This window comes from Nycticebus coucang, chromosome 2, assembly GCF_027406575.1.
Source record: "Nycticebus coucang isolate mNycCou1 chromosome 2, mNycCou1.pri, whole genome shotgun sequence".
In the NCBI taxonomy this organism is placed as follows: domain Eukaryota; kingdom Metazoa; phylum Chordata; class Mammalia; order Primates; family Lorisidae; genus Nycticebus; species Nycticebus coucang.
Window position 1 is genome coordinate 102,686,551 of NC_069781.1, and position 26,513 is coordinate 102,713,063.

The following is a 26,513-nucleotide window of genomic DNA, read 5'->3' on the forward strand; positions in this document are numbered from 1 at the left end:
GGGTCAGGACAAAGGTGAAGAACAGGAATTTGTTAAAAGCTAGACATATGCTAGTATAGAAGGTGAGAGCAGGAGCAAGTTAATAGGAGAAGCTGGGCGGAGTTAGCCTAACAAGGAGGGAGCGCGGCGAGCTGGGCGGGTCTGGCAGGGCGGGGCGGGGCTGGGCGGGAGCTCAGCGGGCGGGGCGGGGCGGGGCTGGGCGGGAGCTCGGCGGGCGGGGCGGGGCGGGGCTGGGCGGGAGCTCAGCGGGCGGGACCGGGCTGGGCCGGAGCTCAGAGGGCGGGGCTAGGCGGGAGTTCGGCGGGAGGGGCGGGGCTGGGCGGGAGCTCGCCGGGCGGGGCGCGGCGGGGCGGGGCTGGCTATGCAGGGCGGAAGCGCGGCGGAGGCGGCGGGGTGTGGCGGCGAAATGGCCTCACAGCTAGGTCCTCACGAACTGCTGCACGTTTTCTCGTTTCTGGAGGCCCGAGACCTGCTTTCCGCTGCGCAGGTGAACAAGGTAACGCGCTCCGTGCAGGGCGGGAGGCAGGGCCTGTGTTCTTGTCGCCGGTGTGTCCAGGCCCGGTCCTTCTCGCCTGGGGCCAGAGTTTCCCCGTTGGTGAGGGAAGGGCGTCAGGCTGCTCGGAATCCGTGAGTGATTTTGCCGAGGGCGCACGCCACCCCAAGGACGGTGTCGGCGGAGGCTCAGGAGATCCACCGCGTCCACTGAAGATTCCTGAGTTTGTCATTTTTTCATCCCATTTTTATTATAAAGAAGCTGAGTAACACACAGTGATTTGACTAAGTTCGCTCACTGAGTCATGCGCGGGGCTGGAGTTAGACCCCTGGCTGTGTTGCTAGCAGTACGCTAGGGGTAATTTAGAGGCAGAGTTTGGCAGGGAGGTGCCTCATATCCTTTGGTAGCACCACCACTTTTCGGTCCTAATTTTCCTATAGGTAAAATGAGATCAATAATCTCTCCTTGTGGTGTCATTGTGAAGGCCAGGATCGACAGAAGGATCTTCAAAGATAGATAGCATTTAATTCGTAGTGTATATTACATATTATAATTCTTTGGGAAATAAAATTCCATTTGGTGTTGAACTAGAAACTACAGAAAAGGAAAATTCACAGATCTTGATTTGATTTTGCAAAATACAAACTACATTCCTACTAGCCAAAAAGACTTCTTAAAGGTTGAGAAACTTTGAGCTAGCAGATGGGTGAGACACGTTGAAATGGATTCATTGCACTGCACATTTCTGGGATGGGACCTTCAGATGGGCTGAACTACTGAAGGCTCTAGAGAGTTACCTCTAAAAGTTTGTAGGCTCCAGAATCCAGGGCGGTTTAGCTGGAGAGGCCAGGCAGTTCCAGGAGGCAGACCTGGGCCTGAGGGAGGGAGAACTGTGGCACTCTGATCCCCATTCCACAAAACCATCCTGAGGCTATTGCATATACTTCCTGCAGAGAGCAGTTGTGGGAACATCATTCACATAGTAATTCCCCTCCCTGCTGTTCCCATTCTTTTGGGGTCATCCTTTAGGCCAGTGCCTCAGTTTACTGCACTACAGCAGCCTTCCTACAAGGCCTACTTACTTGCTCTCATTTTCAAGCCTGCTTTCTCAGCAGCTACAGCAATTTTCCTAAAGCACAGTTTGACCCTACCACTCCTGTGTTCAAAATCCTCAAGAAGCTTCTCACTATTTTTGCTAGTATGAATAGCCAACTCCCTTTCTCATTTTCTCTCCAACCAGAACCCTAGGTTCTAATTAAGCCAATTTACCCATCTTTTTCTACTTAGGAACCTTTGCCTGACTCTTCTGCCTCTCCCTTCAGTGCTTCAGCAATCCTCTTAGAGGGCAGCGACTCTCTTTGGGGACTTGATCAGTGATCAATTCTCTGTGCCCCCTGGCCTTTCACCATTCAACTCCATTGATTTGGTTCTTCTCTCTTCCTCATTATTTGATTGTTGTTAATTGTTTTGGATTTCCTATGTTTTGTGTGTGTGTGTGTGTGTGTGTATGTGTGTACAGGGACTGGGTCTAATTTAGCTCTTTGTCCCCTTCACAAGGGTTTGCAGGCTAGTTGCTAACTGCCTGTTGACTGACCAGATACTCTTTTCTCCTCCTTGTTCCAGGTCTGGAATGAGGTTTCAAGGACCAAGGAACTATGGAGGTGAGTAAAAGAAGAACCAAAAGTGGTCCCAGAGAGGAGACTAGATAATTCTTTTGAGTACTTCTGCAAGTCTGCATTCCTGGCTCCACTAAGTACATAAGAAAGGATTATCCACAGCCCCTACCAGCAGGAACTATCTCCCTGGTTAGGGATGTAAGACTCTTCTGAATATTGAGATTTAGAGATTTTTTTTTCCCCCTCCAGCACTAGTTGTGCATGGAAGATTATTTATTTTTTTGAGACAGAGTCTCATGTTGTCGCCCTCAGTAGAGTGCTGTGGCATCACAGCTTACAGCAACCTCAAACTCTTGGGCTTAAGCGATTCTTTTGCCTCAGCCTCCCGAATAGCTGGGACTATAGGCCCGCCACAATGCTTTGCTATTTTTAGAAACCAGGTCCCGCACTTGTGAGCCTCGGCCTCCCAGAGTGCTAGGATTATAGGTATGAGCCACCGCACCTGGCCCATGGAAGATTTTTTTTTTTTTTTTTTTTTGAGACAGAGTCTTACTATGTTGCTCTAGGTAGACTATAGGTACCCACCACAAGTCCCAGCTATTTTTTTTTTTTTTTATTGTATTTATCTTTGTTATTTGGCAGGCCCAGGCCGAGTTCTAACCCACCAGCCCTGGTGTGTGTGGCTGACACACTAGCTGCTGAGCTACGGGCGCCTAGCCAGAAGATTTTTTTTTTTTTTAAGAGGTAAAATCTTGCTCTGTTGCCGAGGCTGGAACATCAGACTCCTGCGTCAGCTTCCTTAGTAGCTAGGTAGGACCACAGGATACCCAGCTAATTAAAAATTTAAAAAAAATTGTGGAGAAAGGGTCTTACTATGTTGCCCAGGCTGTTCTCAAACTCTTGGCCTCTAGTGAGCCTCGTCCCTCAACCTCCCAAAGTGCTGGGATTATAGGCATGAGCTACCATGCCGAGTCTCACAGGTGATTTGTAAGAGTCCTCTATGTGTCTGTCTCCCACTGCCCCTTCATTCATCCCTTTCTTTTTTTTTTTGTAGAGACAGAGTCTCACTGTACTGCCCTCGGGTAGAGTGCCGTGGCATCACACGGCTCACAGCAACCTCTAACTCCTGGGCTTACACGATTCTCCTGCCTCAGCCTCCCGAGCAGCTGGGACTACAGGCGCCCGCCACAATGCCTGGCTATTTTTTTGTTGCAGTTTGGCCGGGGCTGGGTTTGAACCCGCCACCCTCGGCTTATGGGGCCGGCGCCCTACTCACTGAGCCACAGGCGCTGCCCTATTCATCCCTTTCATCCCCACCCTAGAAATCCCTGGTTCTTTCCCTGAGGTAAAAGGATTTGGATTTCTCTCAAGGTATGACAGAAGAGAAGGTTGGAGGAAGAGGAGACTGAGGGGCTGCTGGTAGGGGTGACGGCTGGGAGTCAGAGGAGGAGGATAAAAGGGAAGAGTGAGCAGAAAGGGGTGGGGATATCAGGCAGATACAGGCCTGGTCAACAAGCCCACCCTGCTTTCCAGGAGGCCAGCCTACAGCCAGCACATCTTGTGTGAGGAGACACACAGATTGTTTTCTCTGGGGCTTTGTCAGCCACTTCCACAGATAATACACACTGACACGCATGTGCACAAAGATTTGAGCTAGGTTGTGGAAGCTAATTGAGGGAAGGAGAAGGAAGGGGATGGCCCTGAGGAGCTGTGTGGTGCTTGTGAGGTGGCAGAGACACATGATGACCTTTCCCTTCCTCAGGAAGGCCTAAAAGGGCAAAGTAATACCCAGCAAAATCGCTCCTGGTGCTAATGATTTTCAGGGACTTTTTGGCAGAAATGAAAGAGATTTTATTAATCAAATGGAAGATTGTTATAAGGTAAGCTTACCACACTCAGGGGCAGAAAGGTATAGCTAATGAAGGCAGCTGGTTAATAGAAGACAAATCCACAGAAGTTATGATCAAACTACTTTTTTTTTGCGATTTTTGGCTGGGGCTGGGTTTGAACCTGCCACCTCTGGCAAATGGGGCCAGCGCCCTACCCCTTTGAGCCACAGGCGCCGCCCTCAAACTGCTTTTAATTCAGCTTTACCATAACAAGATAGCCATGTAAATATGATGTTAAAACTCATAAGGAGGCGGCACCTGTGGCTTAGTGAGTAGGGTGCCGGCCCCATATACCGAGGGTGGCGGGTTCAAACCCGGCCCCCGCCAAACAGCAACAACAACAACAAAAAATAGCTGGGCTTTGTGGCCGGTGCCTGTAGTCCCAGCTACTCGGGAGGCTGAGGCAAGACAATCACCTAAGCCCAGGAGTTGGAGGTTGCTGTGAGTTGTGTGATGCTACAGCACTCTACCAAGGGTGATAAAATGAGACTGTCTCTACAAAAAAAAAAAAAAAAGACTCATAAGGAGTTAATGGAAAGAAATTAAAATTGAAACTAAATATTTTAATTGCTAAATTATTGGCTCAGCGCCTGTAGCCTAGGCAGCTAGGGTGCTGGCCACATACATCAGGGCTGGCAGGTTCAAACTCGGCCTAGGCCTGCCAAACAATGACAACTACAACAAAAAAAAAGGGCGTTGTGGCAGACACCTGTATTCCCACTTATTTGGGAGGCTGAGGCAAGAGAATCACTTAAGCCCAAGAGTTTGAGGTTGCTGTGAGCTGTGATGCCAGAATACTCTACCAAAGGCAACAAAAGTTGAGACTCTGTCTCAAAAATAAAATACAATAATAAAACAATTACTAAATTATTAAGTTTTTCTTTCTTATTCATTCTTCCTTTGGAACGTGACTTTTTTTTTTTTTTTGTAGAGAAAGTCTTATTTTATTGCCCTCGGTAGAGTGCCGTGGCGTCACACAGGTCACAGCAACCTCCAACTCCTGGGCTTAGGCGATTCTCTTGCCTCAGCCTCCCGAGTAGCTGGAACTATAGGTGCCCACCACAATGCCTGGCTATTTTTTGTTGCAGTTTGGCTGGGGCCAGGTTTGAACCCGCCACCCTCTGCATATGGGGCTGGCGCCCTACCTGCTGAGCCACAGGTGCCACCCCTGGAACCTGACATCTTTTATACCAAGATAGAATTGTAAGGATCTGGAGAAAAAAATAAATAAAAAAGGAACTATCAGATCCCAACCTCTTGCTAAATACAGTACAGCTTGACTGTCAACTAGGAGCTACATTTAATTTTAGTCACTCATGATGAAAAACATTTGTTTTTGTTTTTGTTTTTTTTTTTTGAGAGACAGTCTCACTTTCTGGCCCTCGGTAGAGTGCCGCGGCCTCACACAGCTCACAGCAACCTCCAACTCCTGGGCTTAAGCGATTCTCTTGCCTCAGCCTCCCAAGTAGCTGGGACTACAGGCATGAAAAACTTTTGTTTACCCCTATTCTTTTAAACATGGAGAGAGTCTTTGCTTTTACCTTGCGGTTAACTATAACACGGATATTTGAGAATTTTGAAATGTCAGTGTTATATTTGCTTTTCAGCATCATAAAGCACTGTTCTATTTGTTACTTCTCAAATTTTTTATTACTAGTATCAATCAAAAAACAATATTAATCTCTTTAGTTAGTTTTGAAGTATGAGAAATTTTATTGGAATTCAATATTTGCCATTTGGGGAATATAGTCTAGGCATAATGTTCAATTCTGGAAATTGATATTTCCACTGGTAGGTCAATAGGATTATGTCTTCTCAAATGTGTTTTTCAAAGAAATTATTTTATGAGAAATAAATAAGGCCGGGTGCCTATAACCCTAGCACTCTAGGAAGCCAAGGCGGGTGGATTGCCTGAGCTTACGAGTTTGAGACCAGCCTGAGTCAGAGTGAGATCCCCATCTCTAAAAATAGCCAGGCGCTGGCGGGCACCTGTAGTTCCAGCTACTTGGGAGACTGAGACAAGAAAATACAGAGGTACTCAATTTACAATGGTAACTTTCAATTTTTTGACTTTACAACAATGCAGAAATGATACGTGTTCAGTAGAAACCATACTTCAGACCAGCATTCCATAAATTACATAAGATATTCAACACTATTGTAAAATAGGCTTTGCATTAGATGATTTTGCACAATTGTAGGCTACTGTAAGTATTCTAAGCACATTTAAGTTAGGCTGGGTTAAGCTGTGATATTGGTAGGTTAGGTGTTTTAAGTATATTTCTATTTACCCTACATCATTAATGATGATTTTATTGGGATGTAATCTCATTGTAAGTTGAGGACAATCTGTGTTTGAGGAAGTAATGGCTGAAAACTTCCCAAATTTGATGAAAACCATTCATTTATACATCTAAGAGCTCAATGGGCTTCAAGGAAGACAAAGTGGACATGAAAGGTAAGACTTTTGCACTAAGATACATTATAATAAAACTGCCAAAAGCTGGCTCGGCACCTGTAGCACAGTGGTTACGTTGCCAGCCACACACACTGAGGGTGGCGGGTTTGAACCCATCCTGGGTCAGTTAAACAACAATGACATCTACAACAAAAAATAGCCAGGCGTTGTGGTGGGCACCTGTAGTCCCAGCTACTTGTGAGGCTGAGGCAAGAGAATCGCTTAAGCCCAAGAGTTTGAGGTTGCTGTGAGCTGTGACGCCCTGGCACTCTACCAAGGGCGACATAGTGAGACTGTCTCAAAAAAAAAAAAAAACTGTCAAAAGCCTAAGACAGGTTTTTAAAAAAGAGCAAAAGAGAAGCAACTCTTGGGCGGTGCCTGTGGCTCAGTGAGTAGGGCGCTGAGTAGGGCGCCACCCCCCATATGAGGGTGGCGGGTTCAAACCCAGCCCCGGCCAAACTGCAACCAAAAAATAGCCGGGCGTTGTGGCGGGCGCCTGTAGTCCCAGGTACTCCGGAGGCTGAGGCAAGAGAATCGCTTCAGCCCAGGAGTTGGAGGTTGCTGTGAGCCGTGTGACGCCACGGCACTCTACCCAAGGGCGGTACAGTGAGACTCTGTCTCTACAAAAAAAAAAAAAAAAAAAAGAGAAGCAACTCTTGTATAAAGCTAACCTGATGAGATTAACAACTAATTTCTCACCAAAAACCATAGAGCTCAGAAAGTCTTCGGGATGACATATTCATAGTGCTCAAAGAATAAGACTAATACCCAGAATTCCACATCTAGCAAAACTTCCCTTCCAAAGTGAACAAAGTAAGATATTCTTAGATAATAAAGGCTCAAAGAGTTTGTTAGTAGATTTGCTTTCTGAGAAATACTAAGGAGAGTCTACAAGAAATACTAAAAGGAAATGAAACTAGGCAGTAACTTGAATCCACATGAAGAAATAGTACCAGTAAAGGTAACTAAGACATATGCAAAAGGTAGTATAAACGATTTCAATATTAGTAACTCTTTATTCTCCTATCAGATTTAAAAGGCAACTACATACGGGAATTAAGTATAAATTTCTATTGATATTGTGACAGACACTGTGGGTTTGTTTTTCAGGCAGCTGTGTCTGAGACGCTGGTCATCCTGCAAAGCCTCCCAGATGGTCCTAGGCACACAAACATGGAAACAGTACTATTTCTGCCGATCCGAGCTGGAGTTCCGAATGGCATTTGGGCGGCCAGCGGACTTCATCTGTAAAGCCATTGCTGGGCACACAGGTGTGAGGTGGGGAGTGTAGTTGTTGCTCATTCTCTTCCTGATTGAGTCTCACGGGATTTGGTATTTCAGCCAGTGACTTGGAAAGTGGCACTAGATGAGTACACAATTTATGTCATATTTTTTTTATTAATATTAAATCACAGCTGTGTACATCAATGCGATTATGGGGCACCATACATTTATGTCATTTTTGTTCTATAATTTGATCCTTGTAATAACCCTGTGAGAGAGGATCATTGTATCTATTTCAGAGTGGAAAGGGGGGGAAACGAAGAGAGTAGGGAGTAGTTCGAGGCTATGTAGCTGGTGGTAGATAGGCATTCCTGGGAGCAAAACCTGGTTGTAAGTCTAAATCCTTGTTGCTTGTTCCATCTACCTTGTCCACCGAATGAGTCCCACTGTGCTGTTGAGACAGAAAGAGGAATAGTTTTCCAACCTACCCTTTACCAACTTAAGTATTCAAATTGTGGCCAACCTATGTCTATTTTTTTTATAGGACAGATAGATGAGCTGGCTTATGTCTCTACCAATGAGTGCCGGTTTGATAGACGGAAGAAGTCAGTAGTTTGCACTGTGTCCTCAGACTGTACAGTGCGTGCCTGGGATTTAAATGAGGTAAGGTGAGCGGGTCCCAGAATGTGAAGGCAGGGATGAAATTGATTGAATCCTTACTGTGTCTGTTGTCTTAGCGAATCCCTTTGTCATTATGTTTTCATTTACTCATTGTGGAAAACTACTAAGGTGAGGAGTGGGAGCCCCATTTTGCAGATGAAAAATCTGAGCTTGAAAGCCTGGAGTGCTCAATCAGCATACCACGTCATCGTACTGGTAACAGGCATGGGCCAGACCCACATTGGAAACTCTAGTCATACTGATCTCAATGACACATTCTTGGCTTCCTACCTTCCTCCCCAAGTGCTGCCTTTGGGAAACGGACTTAACCAGCTGTGTGTAGCGAGGGCTGTGTTGGCATACACGTAGGATGGCAGCTGCCATGCCATTCCTTGTTTCTTCCTTGCAAGCATCATTGGACTTTGATCTGAAACCACTCAGTCATGTGATCTTCATTAGCACTGATGCCGGCCCCTGGGTGGTTTTGCCTAGATAATTATAGGCTTTAGTCATGTGCAAACTAAGTGTTCAAATCTGAATAGCTTGATTAATATTTTAAACTTTGTTGGTACTTTTTTGGTGCTTATTGTTTAAAAGGTTTAATATCCATTTTCTGTCAAGTAGGCAAGAAAGTACTCATTATTGTCATCCTAATTTTAGAAGTATAAACTGGGATGAGCGAGGGAAAGTGACTCTGAATCTTGAACCATATGATCTCCCTGCAAATTCAGGGGTTTTCCTTTGCACCACTCTGAGATGGAGCCCAACCTCCTGTGAAGGATATTTTCCTGGAAAACTGTAGATTACTTCATGTTTTAGATGCATTAGACAAGCAGAGGCACCCTCAGTGCCTTACTTTATTCTGTAAGTAATCTCTTGGTAGCTGAGATTGACTCTTGGCTCATCTCTCACTGTTCATCAGTTTTGCTACAAGTGTATGCTGCTTCCAACAAGTGACAGGTTTGTTTCAAGTTCTCTTAGTACACAAGAGAGTGACAGCAAGTAGAGAGGAGGGACCACTTACCAGGGTGCCAGGAGAAGTGACTGAGCTTAGGTCCTAGTTCCACTCTAACCCACTATGGGATCATCTCTCCTGAGAGAGAGAGCTGCCTGCAGGTTGTGACCATGTGGCCATGAGTAATCTTAGATTTAGGGCCCCTGGGTGGGTAGGAGGCTTGAGGGCTGGGGCTCTTCATAGTCGTCAAAAAAAAAAAAAAAAAAAAGGTATTGAATAGAAAGTGTCAACAAGCTTTTTCTATAAAGGGCTAGACCAGTGTTTTTCAACCTTTTTTATCTCATGGCACACTTGAACCTATAGTTAAACTTCCCCAGAACACTTAAATTATGTTAATCAACAAAAAAGTATGCTTACTATGCTTTGAACATTTTTAGAAAATAATTTAATTAATGATTTAATTTATTAAATTAATAATTTAATGATCTTAGGCATGGAACACCTGAGGTCCTCTCAAGACACACTATTATGCCGCAGGACACCATTGAAAATTGGCTAGACAATGAGTATTTTAGGCTTGCTGGGTGCAGTGGCTCATGTCTGTAATCCTAGCACTCTGGGAGACTGAGACCAGTGGATTACTTGAGCTCAGGAGTTCAAGACCAGCCTGAACAAGAGGGAGACCCTGTCTCTACTAAAAATAGAAAAACTAGCCAGGCATTGTGGCAGGCTTCTGTAGTCCCAGCTACTTGGGAGGCTGAGGCAGGAGAATCATGTGAGCCCAGGAGTTTGAGGTTGCTGTAAGCTATGACATCACAGCACCCAAACAAGGGGACAGTCTCAGAAAAAAAAAAAAAAAAGAAAATTTAGGCTTTGTAGACCAGATAGTCTCTGCAACAACTCAGCTCTACCTCTGCTATTGTGTAGAATAAGTGGCGCACAAATGCAACCATAGACAGAACATACTAACCAAGAAAACTATTTATGGACACTGAAATGTGAACTGAATTTCATGTCATTTTCAACTGTAATGAAATATTTTTCTTTTGATTTTTTTTAAACCAAAATACAAAATACAAACAATATAAAAATAGCTGATAGCCTGGGTATGGCTGCAGGCCACAGTTTGCCAAACTTTTAACATCCTTCATTGTTTCCAATGTGGGACAGTTTCAGAGTGCCAAGGGCCCTTCTCTCCATTCTGCCTGGCTTCCCACCCTATGAAGAGTGGGAAGAGTGGGTATTAATCCTTTGTGATGAAATCTTCAAACTTCTTTTCTTTCCCTTTTTCTTTTTTTTTTTTGAGACAGAGTCTCACTGTGTCTCCCTGGGTGGAGTGCCATGGCATTGTCATAGCTCCCAGGCTCAAGCAATCCTCTTGCCTCAGCCTCCCAAGTGGCTAGGACTACAGGCACCTGCCCTGACATCTGGCTAGTTTTTCTATTTTCAGAAGAAACAAGGTCTTGCTCTTGCTCAGGGTGGTCTCAAACTTCTGAGTTCAAGCAGTCCACCTGCTTTGGTCCCCCAGAGTGCTAGATTATAGGTGTAAGCCACTGTGCCTGGCCATTTTATTACTTTTTAAATTTGGCCCTGTAGTTGCTGTGATGGTTTAAACCTGAGCCTGTGTCTCAAGGAATAGGGTGCTGGCCCCATGTACCGGGGGTGACGGTTCAAGCCCAGCACGGGCCAAAACTGCAAAAAACAAAAACAAAACCAAAAACTCTGGATATCTTGTAGGGCAGATCTTTATAATTGTTTTGTTAAATTTCCTTCATGATTATTCATCTATGTGAACTTGAGAACATTTTCCCTCCTTGGAACGCTGTCTGTAATCTGAAATACAGTCAGCTCTTGAGTGACACACTTTAACCTGTGCAGGTACACTTATATGTGAAGTTTTTTTCAACCAAAGGTGGATCCACTATACTCTAGCCTGGGCAACAGAGTGAGACCCTGTCTCAACACACACACACACACACACACACACACACACACACACACACGCACGCACGCACGTGCGCGGGCTTGGCGCCTATAGCTCAGTAGCTAGGGCGCCAGCCACATAAACTGGAGTTAGCGGATTCAAACCCAGCCCGGGCCTGCAAAACAACAATGACAACTACAACCAAAAAATAGCTGGTCATTATGGCAGGCACCTGTAGTCCCAGCTACTTGGGGGGCTGAGGCAAGAGAATCTCTTAAGCCCAAGAGTTTGAGGTTGCTGTGAGCTGTGACGTCACAGCACTCTACCAAGGGTGACGTAGTGAGATTCTGTCTCAAACACACACACACACACACAAACCCCAAATGAAACTAACAAAAAACATGTTATTCACAGGTTGTGAAACCCACATCTACCCAGGGCTGGCTCTTTATACTTAGGACACCTGGGTGCCACAGCACCACCCACAGGTCTTGAGTATGTCTGGATTTGGGCATACCTCTAGGGGGTCTTGCGCCTGGTTGTTCAATTTGGGCCCTCAGGTATGCCCAAATCCAGACATACTTAAGACCTGTGGGTGGCACTGTGGAACCCAGGTATCTTACCTATAAAAAGCCAGCCCTGGGTAGATGTGGGTTTCACATCTTATGAATAACATGTTTTTTGTTTGTTTCATTTGGAGTTTTTGTGTGTGCGTCTGTTTGTTTTGAGACACGGTCTCCCTCTGTTGCCCAGGCTAGAGTACAGTGGGTCACATTTGATTGAAAAAAACTTCACATGTAAGTATACCCACACAGGTTAGAAGTGTGTTACTCAAGAGCCAATTTATTTCAGATTACAGAAAGTGTTCCAAGGGGGAAAAATGTTCTCAAGTTCACATGGATGAATAACCATGAAGGTAATTAAAAAAAAAATTATAAAAGAGGTGCTTTATAGATCGTCTCTGGACCTTCAACCCAAACACATTGTCAGTTACCTTCTAACTCTAAGTCACCCTGCAGCTGTGGCACACAGAACACTGCAAATAAAACACAGTTCTCCTGAAGTAGCTGGGGCCAGACTTCATCTTTTCAAAGCTGTTTGTTCTGCCTAGCCAGTGGAATGAAACTGCTTGGAATAGCACCTGTACGTAGGATGTAATTTCTAATTAAAGTGGCTTTTAAAATACTAAAAAAAAAAAAAAATGAATGTAGGAATGAAGATTTCTAAAAGATGGATTGAATTCACTTGTGATCCAGACCTTTTTTCTCTGTTATGATTGCTCTCTATCAGTCTTTTCAGTCTCTCTTGTAACTTCTCTATCCAGGTTTTTACCTTTTCTTGTGTCAAGTAGAATCAATTATATTTTGTTAGAAAATTATCATTCTTTCTAAATTTTCAAATGTGTTGCCTAAAAACTGCCCATTGTTGGCTGTGGTTTTCTCACCTTCTTTCTGGCTGTGGTACACAGTCCTTTCTTTCTTTCTTTTTTTTTTTTAAATAAACCTTTTTATTTTATTTATTATTATTATATTTTTTGCAGTTTTTTTCTTTGGCTGGGGCCAGGTTTGAACCCTACTCCTTGAGCCACAGGCATTTTTGATACAGCCTCACTTTGGCCCTCGGTAGAGTGCCATAGCTTCATAGCTCACGGCAAACTTAAACTCTTGGATTCAAGCAATCCTCTTGCTTCAGCCTCTCAATTAGCTGGGACTATAGGCACCCACCACAACACCCAGCTATTTTTAGAAATGAGGTCTCGCTCTGGCTCAGTCTGGTTTTGAACCTGTGAGCACAGGTAATCCACCTGCCTCAGCCTCCCAGAGTGCTAGGATTACAGGTGCGAGCTACCGCACCTGGTCCCTACTTAATCCTTTCTTATTCTCACCAGTCTGCCAGTCCCTTTACGTACCCAGTAGGGTTCAGTCTGCCAATAATTTATTTAAAAGTTTTTGGATCTATGTTCCTGAATATACATGAATTTTATTTGTAAAATTTCTGACGATTGTTTTTTTTTTTTGTTTTTTTTTTGAAGAAAATACCTAAAAGTATGACAACATATTGCAATCGCTCCATAGAAGGCTGGCGGAAATTGGGGTGCAGCTGACATTATCATGGTACATAGTTAAAGGTCAGAGTTTTAAAAGGATTGCTTTAAAAACCAATCAATACCACACCACTGCTTTCCCAGAGGAAACAGTGTTCCCAAAGGGATAATTAGGCATTTAATTATTAGGCATCAACTGAATTCTTTGATAGGTGGTTTAGTTCTTTCCTACTATTCTTCCTTCCACACAAGTTTAACCTTCTTGTTCCAAAATAATTACATTGATTTTGTTTAGGTCAACATTTATTGTTTATAATATTATAATTGTGTAAGTGCTCTTCACTGCTGAGCCCTAGCTAAACTTTCTACAATTCCTCTCTTCTTTCCTCTCATAACCTTTTATTTTCCTTGAAGTTACTGTCTTAGAAAATTTTTTTTTTGCTTAATTTTCTATGTTATTTCAACTCCATATTTTGACCAGCTATCTATACTGATTTCTACCATGGCTTCCCAAGCTGTTTTGTTCTCTGACCCCTGGAGAATTCTAGGATCTGAACTTATCTCTTCCTAGCATCATAGTATCTGGTGCCTGTGAAAGCACCAGCTGCCCCAGATTCTATATCCCTCATGTTTCCTGGTCCAGGATCCCTTCTGCTTGGGGGCTGAGGAGCACAGGAAATAGGCCAGCATGTTTCAGCATTCCATTTTACTGCTTTTTGCCCATTTCAGTATCACTTACCTTACAGTATTCTGTATTTCTCCGACAATCATTTACCATCAGCCCAGTCCCTGCTGAGGAGGTCTGTACAGTACTAGTGATAGTCATATTAGCTGTTTAAGCAATCAAAGTCAACTGAGGGGGAAAAAAAGAAACTAACAGAGGAATAGTAAGACACCATGATTGGGAATAACGATAGAGATAATGATAAAACTGTAAGTAAGATACCATGATTGGGAATAATGATAGAGGTATGATAAAACTGACAAAACATGAAAATAAAAGGTCATAATCACCCCAAAATGGAAGGAAAGCTGACCAGCAGGCCTGGGCACTCAGGAGCAGCTGTCTTAGACTCCCCACTTGTGCCCTGTCTCAGTGCGGTACAGGCCCAGCAGTGCCCAGCTCATTACCTCTTCATTCTAAATTTCAACATCTCAGGAGAAACCACAGAATGGACCTAGCTTGGGGCTGTTGTTTTTCTCTGGATCAGTGGACTGTGTATGGGGAGAGGCCTTGACCAGGGCTGGGCCCAGTGAACAGAGAGGTGTTCCACATAGGGCAGCTGCAGTCTGTGCAACATAAACTGTATTTATCATATCCACAAATCTGAGTTTATTAGTGAGACCAGGCTACTGTCAGAACCAAGTGAGATGATGCCCATGTTCTGTATAGACTGAGTGGTGTGCAGGAGTGTGCACAGCCCAGGCTCTGGAGCAAGGCACAGTGGTGTTGCCTCTAACCACCTCACTCCCACCCCCATCCACCCTGCGCCTCCATTCTCCTTTAGCTGGGTCTGGATAAGTGCTGAGAGTTCTTCAGACATGCTGTTGTGTGTGCCATACTCCCGCCCTTCGTCCCCCTGATGAGTGCTATCCAGCCTTCAGGAGGTCTTCCCAGACTGCCTGGCTAAGTCACTCTCCTCATATCAAGGACATTCCTGTCTTACCTTTATTGTTTTACTTACTATGCTGTAGGGTGGGGTCATATCTTTCACTTGCATGCTGCAGTGTGTACTATGGAGCTTGGTACTGGGTAGGCACATACAAATGGGTATTGGGTGAATGCATGAAAATATGTATTTATTAAATCAATGGATCCCTGTGTCTGATTGTTATATTACTTTTGTTGTTGCCCAGGGTACAGAGATCTGGTCAAGCCCTCTACAGCCTGCTGCTCTGGTGAATTTGGTGACCTACCCTCAGCTGCAGCTGGTTGTCACTGTGGACAACCAAGGATTAATCAAAGCATGGAAAGCAGACAACGGGTGGGAGTGGGCCTCCTTCTGCCTGCCGACGTTCTCATCTGCACTGGAGGCCTGTGACCATCCTGAGGGCCCTTTCCTGCTGGTGAGTGACCCACTTCTCAGGAGCCTCTGCAGGTCCTGATCGTTTCCCAAAGTCCATGGACACTGGTACTTTGACCACCATGGTGGATGGAGCCTCAGGCCAGGCCCTTCACATGGCAAACCATGTCACTCTCCTATGCGGTACCCCAACCCCTTACCTGCCATGTGGAGTGCAGGCTCTTTGTCCCGTGCTTTGGTTCTAGTCTGTGGCAGCAGCCTGTCTTCATAGCCCTATCTTCACAGCATCTCCTTTGCTGTCACAGTGAGATCTGTGGACTACCTTGGGTTCCTTGTTTGTGTGCTTCCACTCTCCTGAGTCCTATCTCTGCTTATAGTCTTTACTCTGCCTGCACTTTTTTCTTACAGCATCATTCTTATATTTCATGCCTGTTTCTCAAGTCCTTGCCAAGTTCTAATGCAGGAGAAACTGGGGCATGTTTGACAGAATGTGAGCATTTGCCCAAACAGTGAAGGCCTTCTGTAGCCCAGACAAGAGTTTAGAGATGGTTCTTAGTGGAGAGATTCCAGTAGGGAAAAACACAATGAAGGCGGTGGTTAAGGTGACATGGTGAGGAAGTGGCTCTCACCTGGAGCTGATATCATCCTCTTGTGGAGGAAAGGGGTGTCCAAAGTATAGACAAACTAGTATTTCTGAATAAAAAATGATCAGACATCCAAGAATAACTTTTTTTTTTCACTCAGAACATTTTTAATAATGCACGTTAAAAAAAAGTATTCATCTTACAAATTGTTCTGCAATCCAAACATACAATAGCTTGGAGCACATTTAGAAAACAAAGCCAATGTAAAAAGACAGATTAAAACATCTAGAACAGTACAGGTTTTGTATGGCTCGGATTTTACGGTTTTCTTACTGCATCATCAATGTCAGAAATCTGTTCCTTCAGCTGACTCCACTGCTCCGGATTTAAAGAAATACCTTTCCTTCCTGGTTTCATTTCACCTTCTGGATCCATCCAATAGTCTCTAAGATCAATAAGAACTTTCTCTTTAACGTCCCAAACACTAACGTACCTCATTTTCCCAATCTGAAACATGTTATCATCTCTGCTGCTGCTGCTCTGTTTGGAAGATGACAGAGCTCTTGAAGTTTCACCAGTCTTTTGCTTCTTCGCAGGTTTTTCCGGAGCAACTTGCTTTGTCCTCTTTAACTTTTTGTCAACTTCACTGTCTGGATCACTGCCAGAAGAGCTTGAAGAAACAAGTTCCTTTGATTTAGGCATTGCTCTGCTCCTACAGTCTTGCACCCTCCTGCTCGCTCGCAACTCCCAAGAATAACTTTCTAAATTTAACTTATTATTGATACCTCTGACTATGTATCTTGGGGACACTTGATCATTTAATCCATTCATAGAATTTATAAAGAGGAAATCAGTGTAATTGAGGTATTCATCACCTTAAATATTTATCTTGTCTTTATGCAGAAACATTTCAGTTATTCTCTTCTACCTATTTTAAAATATGCAACAGATTATTGTAAACAATAGTCACCTTGTTGATCCATCAAATACTATGTCTTACTTCTTCTGTCAAACTGTATATTTGTATTCATTAATCAAACTCTCTTCATTAACTCCCCCTGCTCCTCGGCCTCTGGTAACCACCAGTCTACTCTCTGTCTTCACATGATCTATGTTTTCAGCTCCCACATATGAGTGCGAACATGTGACATTTGTCTTTTATGTGCTTATTTCACTCAATAGAATTACCTCTATTTCATCCATGTTGCTATTGATACAAATGACAAGGCTTCATTTTTTATGGCCGAGTAATATTCCATTGTGTATCTATACCACATTTTCTTTCTTTCATTTTTTTTTTTTTTGGAGACAGAGTCTCAAGCTGTCGCCCTGGGTAGAGTGCCATGGCATCACAGTTCATAGCAACCTCAAACTCTTGGACTTAAACGATTCTCTTGCTTCACCCTCCTGAGAAGCTGGGACTACAGGCTCCTGCCACAATGCCCCGCTGTTTTTAGAGACAAAGTCTTGCTCTGGCTCAGGCTGGTCTTGAACCTGTGAGCTCAGATAATCCACCTGCCTCAGCCTCCCAGAGTGCTAGGATTACAGGTGTGAGCCACTGCACCCGGCCAAACTTTTTTTTTTTTTTTGAGACAGGGCTCACAATGTTGCCATGCCCTCAGGTGTTACAGCTCACAGCAACCTCCAACTCTTGGGCTTAAGCGATTCTCTTGCCTCAGCCTCCCGAGTAGCTGGGACTACAGGCATCCGCCACAATGCCCACCATTTTTTTGTTGCAGTTGTTTAGCTGGCCTGGGCCAGGTTTGAACCCGCCACCCTCAATGTATATGACTGGCACCATAACCACTGTGCTATGGGCACTGAGCCCAATTTTTAAATTTTTTGTAGCAGTCAAATTTCTCTTGGTTGCTCAGTCTGGTCTCGAACTCCTGACCTCAAGTGATCCTCCTATTTTGGCCTCTCAAAGTGCTAAGATTATAGGCATGAACAACAGCATCCCACCCCACTCTTTGTATAAAAATTTAGTACAATTCAGAAATTTAATGTGAAAGCAAAGTTATAAAATTATCTGAAGAATATATATTTGGTTTTAAAATGTCCAGCGTCTTGGCTAAATGAAGACAGAACCAAGAATCAAAAGATACACGTTTTATTTACTCAAAATAGTAAAATCCAAATCATAAAAGGACATTATTATAAAACTAGGACACAAGAGAAATTAGGAGAAAACACTGTATCTTATTTACCAAAGAATTTATATCAGACTACATAAAGAGTAGAAATCTAGTAGAAAAGTAGTTAATTCACAGAATAAAGTATGAACAGCCAAAAGGATGTAGAGGTATAAAATCTTACTAGTCATCAAGAAAATGATATTAAAATAAGACTTTGCATCTACCAGAGGAGCAAACATTTTTTATTTTTTATTTTTTTTGAGGAGCAAACATTTTTAAAGATTAATGTCATAGGGCGGCGCCTGTGGCTCAGTTGGTAAGGCGCCGGCCCCATATACCGAGGGTGACAGGTTCAAACCCGGACCCGGCCAAACTGCAACCAAAAAATAGCCGGGCGTTGTGGCGGGCGCCTGCAGTCCCAGCTACTTGGGAGGCTGAGGCAAGAGAATCGCTTAAGCCCAGGAGTTGGAGGTTGCTGTGAGCTGTGTGAGGCCACGGCACTGTACCGAGGGCCATAAAGTGAGACTCTGTCTCTACAAAAAAAAAAAAGATTAATGTCATAATAAGCTGGATAAATAGAAATTGGTATTTTTATGCATAGTAAATAGGAATATAGTTTGAAGCTTTCCTGAAAGCTTGGTTGGTTTTTTTCTGTTAAATACTTAAATATGCATACCCTTTGAGCTAATAATTCCAGTTTTAGGAATTTCCTGTGAAGAAATACTGGCATCTCTGCTCAGGGTCTTGTGCAGGAGTGTGTTCGTTGCAGCAGTTGGTGTTTGTAGTAACCAAATTTGTAAAGAACTTAAACTTTCATTAGTATGAATGGAAGTAAAACATTGAAGAGAAACATCTAATGTGGAAAAATTTAAAGGAGTTTGAAAAACATAAAAGGTATGTTTCAGAACAGCCCTCCTATGTGACCCAGTGTGCCCATGCCAGTGATAGAAAGGGCACCGGAAGGTTACACACCAGACTCTTGCAGAAAAGGGAGTAGAGGCTTTTGCTATGAAGACTTCCATGTTGGTTGAGTGCATTCACTTTTGCCTGTGTATTTGAAAAGCTATTCTAGGTCACAACTTAAAAATAGCTGGCACATGCACTGTGAGGGAGGCAGTTAAGCAAATGTGTCCATCCTTCAGAGGAGGAAACAGATAACTATTTCCAAAAGGCGATGACACTTCCTCCTGAGCCTGGTACCCAGGAGCCTCTCAGGCTGTGGTTTTGTGTTGGTTTGTTTTCTGCCCCAGGCGGCCTGTGCTGGAGGGAACCTTTACACATTGACAGTGCCTCAGCTGCACCTAGTCTCCAAAGTGCCTGTGTTTCCTAACAACTCTCTGAGTCTCACCTGCTCTCCGGACCAACAGTGGGTGTTTACATCTTCCGAGAATTTGGACCTGAGCCCAAAGGTTAGTGTCTGGTGAGCCCTCTCCCTCGGGCCTGTCGTGATGTGAGGCAGCTTGGGGTGTGGGCGGTGTGTGGGGGAGTTGCTCCTCACATAGCACCAAGCTCATAGCTGGGCAGGAGAGTTGCTTATTACGAACCACATCCTGCTCCTTGTGGGTGAGTCTGTTCCCAACAAAAACATCTACTGTTGGCTTGGCGCCTGTAGCTCAGTGGCTAGAAAACCAGCCACATACACCAGAGCTGGTGGGTTCAAATCCAGCCCGGGCCTGCCAAACAACAATAACAACAACAACAAAATAGCCAGGGGTTGTGGCGGGTGCCTGTAGTCCCAGGTACTTGGGAGGCTGAGGCAAGAGAATGGCTTAAACCCAAGAGTTGGAGATTGCTGTGACCTGTGACGCCATGGCACTCTACCCAGGACGACAGCTTGAGACTCTGTCTCAAAAAAAAAAAAAAAAAAAGGATCCAGTCTTCTGGTTCTGGCTATTGCTGGGTCAGTGGCAGCACTGGCATCTGTCTTCAGGTCTCTTGCCCTTGTAGCCTCTGCCTCTGCTCCTGCATTACCTGTGAGCTGGAAGGATCCAGCACCCTGGCCTGTTTTGAACAGGTTTGAGGCTTCAGGGACATCCCAGAAATGTTCAGGAGCCATTTGGTGACCTGAGGACAGAGCTTCAGTGAGAGTGGAGGTCATCAAGTCAAGTATAGAGGACATACTGACATGTGGAGCGAGCCTCTGGTGCCCAGAGTCAGAGCAGCAGGGCTTTGCAGTGCCTCCTGTCATGTGAGTGGTGCCCAGTCCAGTGCTTTGATACCCTGAGTCACTGAGAGTCCTGATGCTTCCTAGCACAGGGATATCCAGTCATTTGATGGAGATGAGGCACCTTTTGAGTGCCAGAGTCTGAATTAGGAAATTAGACCAAAGTAAAACGCTGAACACTTTTTACTTTGATGGTCTTGTTGAAAATAAGAAAGAGGGAGGGAAAGAAAACAGAAAGAGGTGTCACAGTGTAGGAAGGGACTGAGAGTCTCTGGGACCTGGTAGGCAGGCCAGTGGTCACACAACAGTAGGTGCAGAACAGAGAGTCCTGGCACAGGAGGGGCTGCCAGGACTCTCTGAAAGTGCAGCCCTGGAGTTCTAGGGAAGGTTTAAAAATGTAAGAAAGGAATACACTGGAAGACATTGGTGGCAACAGCGAAACAGTGGACATAGCTGTTCTCAAACAGAAGCACCATTTATTGATTCATCCATCACAATTCCAGATGTTTCCAGTGGGGTCAGATATGGGCTGGGATTAGCCTTGAAAAGCCTCAAGACTGTGTGTAGTATGAAAAAGAGTAAGGCCCCACAGAATGGCAGGGGATATGGCTGTGGGGGTAAATACCAGCTTTCCAACAGGCACAGGGATCGGCAGTGTTTCCAAGTGCTCCCAGGTCTGAGAAGCCCCCTTCTCACCTGCAATATGACCATGCCAGGGGTATTTCTCCAGGTATTCTATACTCACTCGTTGCTGTACCTGTCGGAAGACAAGCCGCCTGTCTCCACCACCCTCCCCATCTGGCTGAGTTCCAGAGGATGCTGGGCCCCCGAAGAGGCAGCCAGATTGATTGTGATGCACAGAAATGACAATGGCATGCAGCTGGTTGTCACTACCTATGAGTTAGGGGCCAAGAAGTCCAGGGATAGAGTGGACATTCTAGGTAAGGGTCCCCATGCTGGCACTGATGGATCTTGTGTGTCACCACCATTGCATTATGGTGATTATAGCGTAGGTTCCTTACATTTCCTTAAGGACACTTATCCTTTCCTCTCAGTGAAATGTGATATAAAGGCCTAAGAAAGGTTTTGCTGATTGTTATTTTACCTATTGGTTGAGTGATTGAGCCCCTGGTGAGTGGTTGAATGTTGGGCCCCTAGTGTGACCCTGAGATTCAGATGTTAAATACTGTCCACTCAGGTCTCTGCTCTCTGGGCTTATCTTCCTGCTTCCCTCCAGTACTGTTCTCAGTATTAACTGCATCCAGTGGTGAATAAAAGCCGTAACTATTTCATCCCCAAGGAGCTTCTAGACCAGTAGGAAAGTAAGACCTACAGCCCTCCCAGCTATATTTCCTTCTCTATTTCCTAAACCCCGCATCACTCTGACAAGCCTTCCCTATGGTCCTTAGCATTCTTTCTTTTGTACTGTTATGTTTATTTTCATATCATTGTCTGAATATAAATTTTACTCTGAGCTTCCTGGCAACTGATGGAAAAAGGTAAAATAGAATGCATAATTTAACCCCTTGTCTGATGTGAGAAAATGCATGAATTTTTTACAAGAGGTAATTTTTTTTCCTGGTTAAAAGAAAGGATTGCTATACCCTACAAAGGACAGTTATCTTCAACAGCAGTTTTGGACAGATGTCATAAATGTCACAGTTCTCATGTGGCCAGTTGGGATAGATAGGAAAGGGTAGAAGGAAGAGAGCCCCATCTCCTGAGTTGGTTCTGTGTGTCAGACACTACCATGAGCATGTTGCATCGTGTCTTTACAACACCCTCTGAGTGTGGCATTGTAATCAGTATTTAGAGTATTTTAGATAAACTAGATATTCAGGGGAGTAATGCATGGGTCAGGATTGAAAGCAGATCTAACTGCAAAGCTCTTTTCAGTGATCCACATCATCTTATGAGAGGCACATGTCTGTTCCAGAGAAGCTAATCTGTGTGCTTTTATTCAAAAAGTACAACAGGTTGCCAGTTTCCCCTTGCCAAACACTATGATGCCTCCTCACCTCATGAAGAGCCTTAGCTCTCAAGTGATCCTGCTGGTGTCAGATTCCAAGCTGGTGCAGTTCACCATACATGGGCTGCAGGTGGCAGCCTTCCAGGACCATGAGAAGCCCATCACGTCCTTGTGGGTGGTGAGTATGATGCCTTCTGCCCACATCACAGCTCCCCACATTAGGAGTCCACATCCACACATTTGACTTTTCATTTCAAGGACTCAAGCCGAGTTATCACCTCTTCCTTTGACCTCTCTTTGCGAGTCTACGTGTGGAATAAAGAAAATAAATATCCCATCCTCAAGAGCTGCTATCACTTGCTTGGGGGATCACACAGATGGGCCAGGTAATACATTCTTTTTTTCCTTCATGTTGCCTGTTAAATGGGTATATGTGGCCCACTAACCAGTGTTTCTTAAGGAAATGTTAGAAAGGATGTTAGTATGACCTGGAGTTAAAAGTTGAATCTTCCATTTATTGACTTGAGATGTGAGACAATCCAAAATTCATATTTTCTTTCCTCTATCAAAAAACAAGATTGCCTTTTGGGGGCAAGACACAGTTGTAAGAGGGACTTTACCTAACAAATGCAATCAGTGTAACCTGGTTTCTTGTACCCTCAATGAATCCCCAACCACTAAAAAATATATATATAGGCTCGGCGCCTGTGGCTCAAGCGGCTAAGGCACCAGCCACATACACCTGAGCTGGCGGGTTCAAATCCAGCCCGGGCCCGCCAAACAACAATGATGGCTGCAACCAAAAAAATAGCCAGGCGTTGTGGCAGATGCCTGTAGTCCCAGCTACTTGGGAGGCGGAGGCAGGAAAATCACTTGAGCCCAGGAGTTGGAGGTTGCTGTGAGCTGTGATGCTCTACCCAGGGCGACAGCTTGAGGTTCCATCTCAAAAAAAAAAAAAAAATATATATATATATATATATTGCCAGCTTTAGTTATGTGTTATAGACATATCTCCTGTTATGTACAAAACCAGCACGTGCAGTTGACTTCAGCTACATTTTACAGATGAAAGGCTCAGACATGCAGACATTTTGCCTGAAGTCCCAGATAACATGCAAGGAAGGTGGGGTTGGATTCTGACTGTGACCTCAAGGAAAATGATTGTACCCATTAGCTCTTGTGTTTCCATGTCTTTCATTCACGTGAGCAGTGAGACTGATCAGGAATTGAAGGTTAATTCTAATTACTGAGGAAACATCTTAGACTTCCCCAGGTTAGGTTAGGTACCTCTTCTCTATTAGAAGTTTCTTTTAAAAAAAAAAAATCAAGGGGCTGGGCATGGTGGCTTATGCCTGTAATCCTAGCACTCTGGGAGACCGAAGCAGGTGGATTGTTTGAGCTCAGGAGTTAGAGACCAGCCTGAGCAAGAGCAAGACCCTGTCTCTAAAAATAGAAAAACTAGCTGGGCATTGTGGTACGTGCCTGTAGTCCCTGCTGAAGCAAGAAGGATCACTTGAGCACAGAAGTTTGAGGTTGCTGTGAGCTGTGATACCATGGCACTCTACCCAGAGTGACAGATAAGACACTGTCTCCAAAAAAAATAAAAATAAAGAAACCATAAAGGTTCTCATAAAGAAGTTTCTTTAGACTAGTTAGAATCATTCTGATTCTGATAGCTGCTGTCAGGTGGGCCCAGAACTGATATTACCTGATAATACTTACTAGTTATTACAAATGAATTTTGGCTCTCAAATCAAAGCCCAGAGTAAACAAGAGGTAGAAAGAAATAAGGCCACCTGGGGTGCAGTGGGTGAGAGAAGGTACAGGAAGCTGAGGCTTTTACTACTGAAGTGTTGGTCCTTTCCTCTGATTGACACTCAGTGTCCCCCTTCTCCTTGCAGAGGATTTACCCATGTGGAAAGTGACAGCATGAGCATTGTAGGTGTGGAAGCCAGAAGCAATGGGACAGGGATCCTAAGGTCATACTGCTTCAGAGTGCAGAACAGCTGGAATGATGGCCCCGACTGAAGATGGTCTCACTCTGGTGAAGAACTTGCACATGTACAAAGACCAGATTGATTATGTTATTGATGCTGGGAAAGGAATTTGTAATCCTCAGATGCCTACTATGTGCTGGACACTGCTGCGCAATTTTATTTTACATCCTCATGACAAGCCAATGGAGTGGGTACTACATATCATATACATGTATTGTCTCTGTTTTTCAGACAAGGAAAATGAAGTGTAGGAAGATAATTAATCTATTATTACCCCCATTTTCGAGCTGCTAAGCAATAATTCCAAGATTATTTGAGGAGTAAGTGGCAAAAAGGAATGAAATCCAGTGCTTTAAGTACTGAGATTATAACATAATTGTTTTCATTGTCCACATACATAATTAAGTAAATATTTTTTATCTGCCTATTCTGTGTTGTGTGCTTTAGACACATACTCATACATAGCTGTCATGTAGATGACTTGTGTGGCACTGTGTGCTTAACTCTAGGGCTGCTATATTTTATTTTGTTGATCACAGTGGAATCCCTGGTGGGTTAGTGGGCATATATCATTTAGAGTTCCTAATTGCAGGCAACAGGAGCTGACACAAAGTACCTGAAACCAAGAAAGGAATTTATTGGAAGGATTTGGATTAGCCCAAGGAGTCAGTGTGAAGGCTGGAGAAAGAAAGGGGCACCAAGGGCAGCTAGGCAGCAGGAGCCCAGCACAGGCTTGATCTAGCAGGTCTGGCTTGGACAGTCCTGGTGCTGTCATGTTAGCACCAGTATTTCCCTGTGGTTTCACTGCTGCTGCTCTGCTACCATCACTGTCACTTAACAGGCACCATAACCACTACCTTAAACACTTCCCAGCACTCCTGAAGGAGGCAGCAAGATTCACAGTGCTGTGTGTATGTGTGGTATGTGTGCACATGTGAATTTTTCTATATATGCATGTGATATGCTGTTTCTAGGTCATGTGCCCACCCAACCAAGGCCAAGATGGGAGAGAGGAAGAGTCTGGCTCCAATAGACAGTGCCCCAGTCAAGATTCACACAGTGGAAAATTCTTTGAAAATAGGAAGAAAGAATTTCTCAAAAACAGAAAGCAAGGATAAAAAGCTATTTGCTATAGTCTACTACTTTGGCTGCGCAATACCAAAATGTGTCTTATTTGTTATATTTATGCTTTAACAACAGCTTTTTACCTAACTTAACAACTAAATCCTGTGTAACCAAGACCAGTTTTCATCAATTTTGCACAGTGTTCTAAAACTCGTGGCCTGAGTGGTCGGCTCATGGAACATACTCCAAAATAGATCATATCCTAGTTCACAAATCAAACTTCAATAAAATTAAAATAATTGAAATTATACTTTGTCTTCTCAGACCACAAGATAATAAAGGTAGACCTCAACTCCAACAAAAATTTTCATCCCCACACAAAGGCCTGGAAACTAAATAACCTTATACCAGATGACAGTTGTTTTAAGGAGATAAAGAAATTATTAAATTCCTTGAATGTAACAATAATGAAGCCACAAGCTACCCAAACCTGTGCGATACTGCAAAAGTAGTTCTAAGAGGGAAATTTATCACATTAGATAAATGTAGATGTGATGCCTACATCCAAAAAACAAAAAGACAGCACATCAATACCCTAATGAATTATCTTAAGGAAATGGAAAGGGAAGAACATTCCAATCCCAAATCCAGCAGAGGAAATAAAAATTAAATCAGAAATAAATGAAATTGAAAACAAAAGAAACATTCAGAAAATTAATGGAAAAGAACAGTTCTTCAAAAAGGTAAATAAAATTGATAAACCATTGGTCAGATTAACTAGAAACAGAAAAGTAAAATCTCTAATATCCTCAGTCAAACAAAAATGGAAACATAACAACAGATAACCACAGAGATACCAGAGATTATTCTCTGACTACTTCAAGAAACTCTACACCCAGAAATTTGACAAAGTGGAGGAAATGGACCAATACATGGACTCACACCATTTTCCTAGACTTAACCAGGAAGAAATAGATTTCTTGAACAGACCAATGTCTGTTTGTGTTAAGATCATAAATAACTTAGAGCAATAATAGTAAAAGGTAAATCAGTCCAATTTATGTAGTTAGTTAAAGAAATCATTTGGTTAGAAAATGTAAGCCCAATTGGTGGGATCACACCTACGGTGCATCTTATAAGGGTACATATGAAATTTACTAAATGTGGAACATAAATGTCTTAACACAATAACTAAGAAAATGCCGTGAAGGCTATATTAACCAGCTTGATGAAAATATTTAAAAATTGTATATAAAACCAGCACATTGTACCCCATAATTGCATTAACGTACATAGCTATGATTTAATAAAA

General features: G+C 43.7%; 2 protein-coding genes across 2 annotated transcripts; one reads left to right on the forward strand and one right to left on the reverse strand.

Moving 5' to 3' along the window:
- Nucleotides 1–362: 362 nt before the first annotated feature.
- LOC128575834 (F-box/WD repeat-containing protein 12-like) lies at nt 363–25,489 on the forward strand. The gene is made up of 10 exons (XM_053577525.1): nt 363–496; nt 2,117–2,154; nt 7,567–7,727; nt 8,225–8,343; nt 15,121–15,330; nt 19,257–19,415; nt 20,901–21,111; nt 22,139–22,317; nt 22,398–22,525; nt 24,041–25,489. Exons 1-10 carry the CDS (start codon nt 407–409, stop codon nt 24,165–24,167), a joined length of 1,422 nt encoding a protein of 473 aa, XP_053433500.1. The 5' UTR covers nt 363–406; the 3' UTR covers nt 24,168–25,489.
- On the reverse strand, nt 15,889–16,573 carry LOC128575854 (activated RNA polymerase II transcriptional coactivator p15-like). The gene has a single exon (XM_053577583.1). The coding sequence runs from the start codon at nt 16,571–16,573 to the stop codon at nt 16,190–16,192; it is 384 nt and encodes a 127-aa protein (XP_053433558.1). The 3' UTR covers nt 15,889–16,189.
- Nucleotides 25,490–26,513: the final 1,024 nt, after the last annotated feature.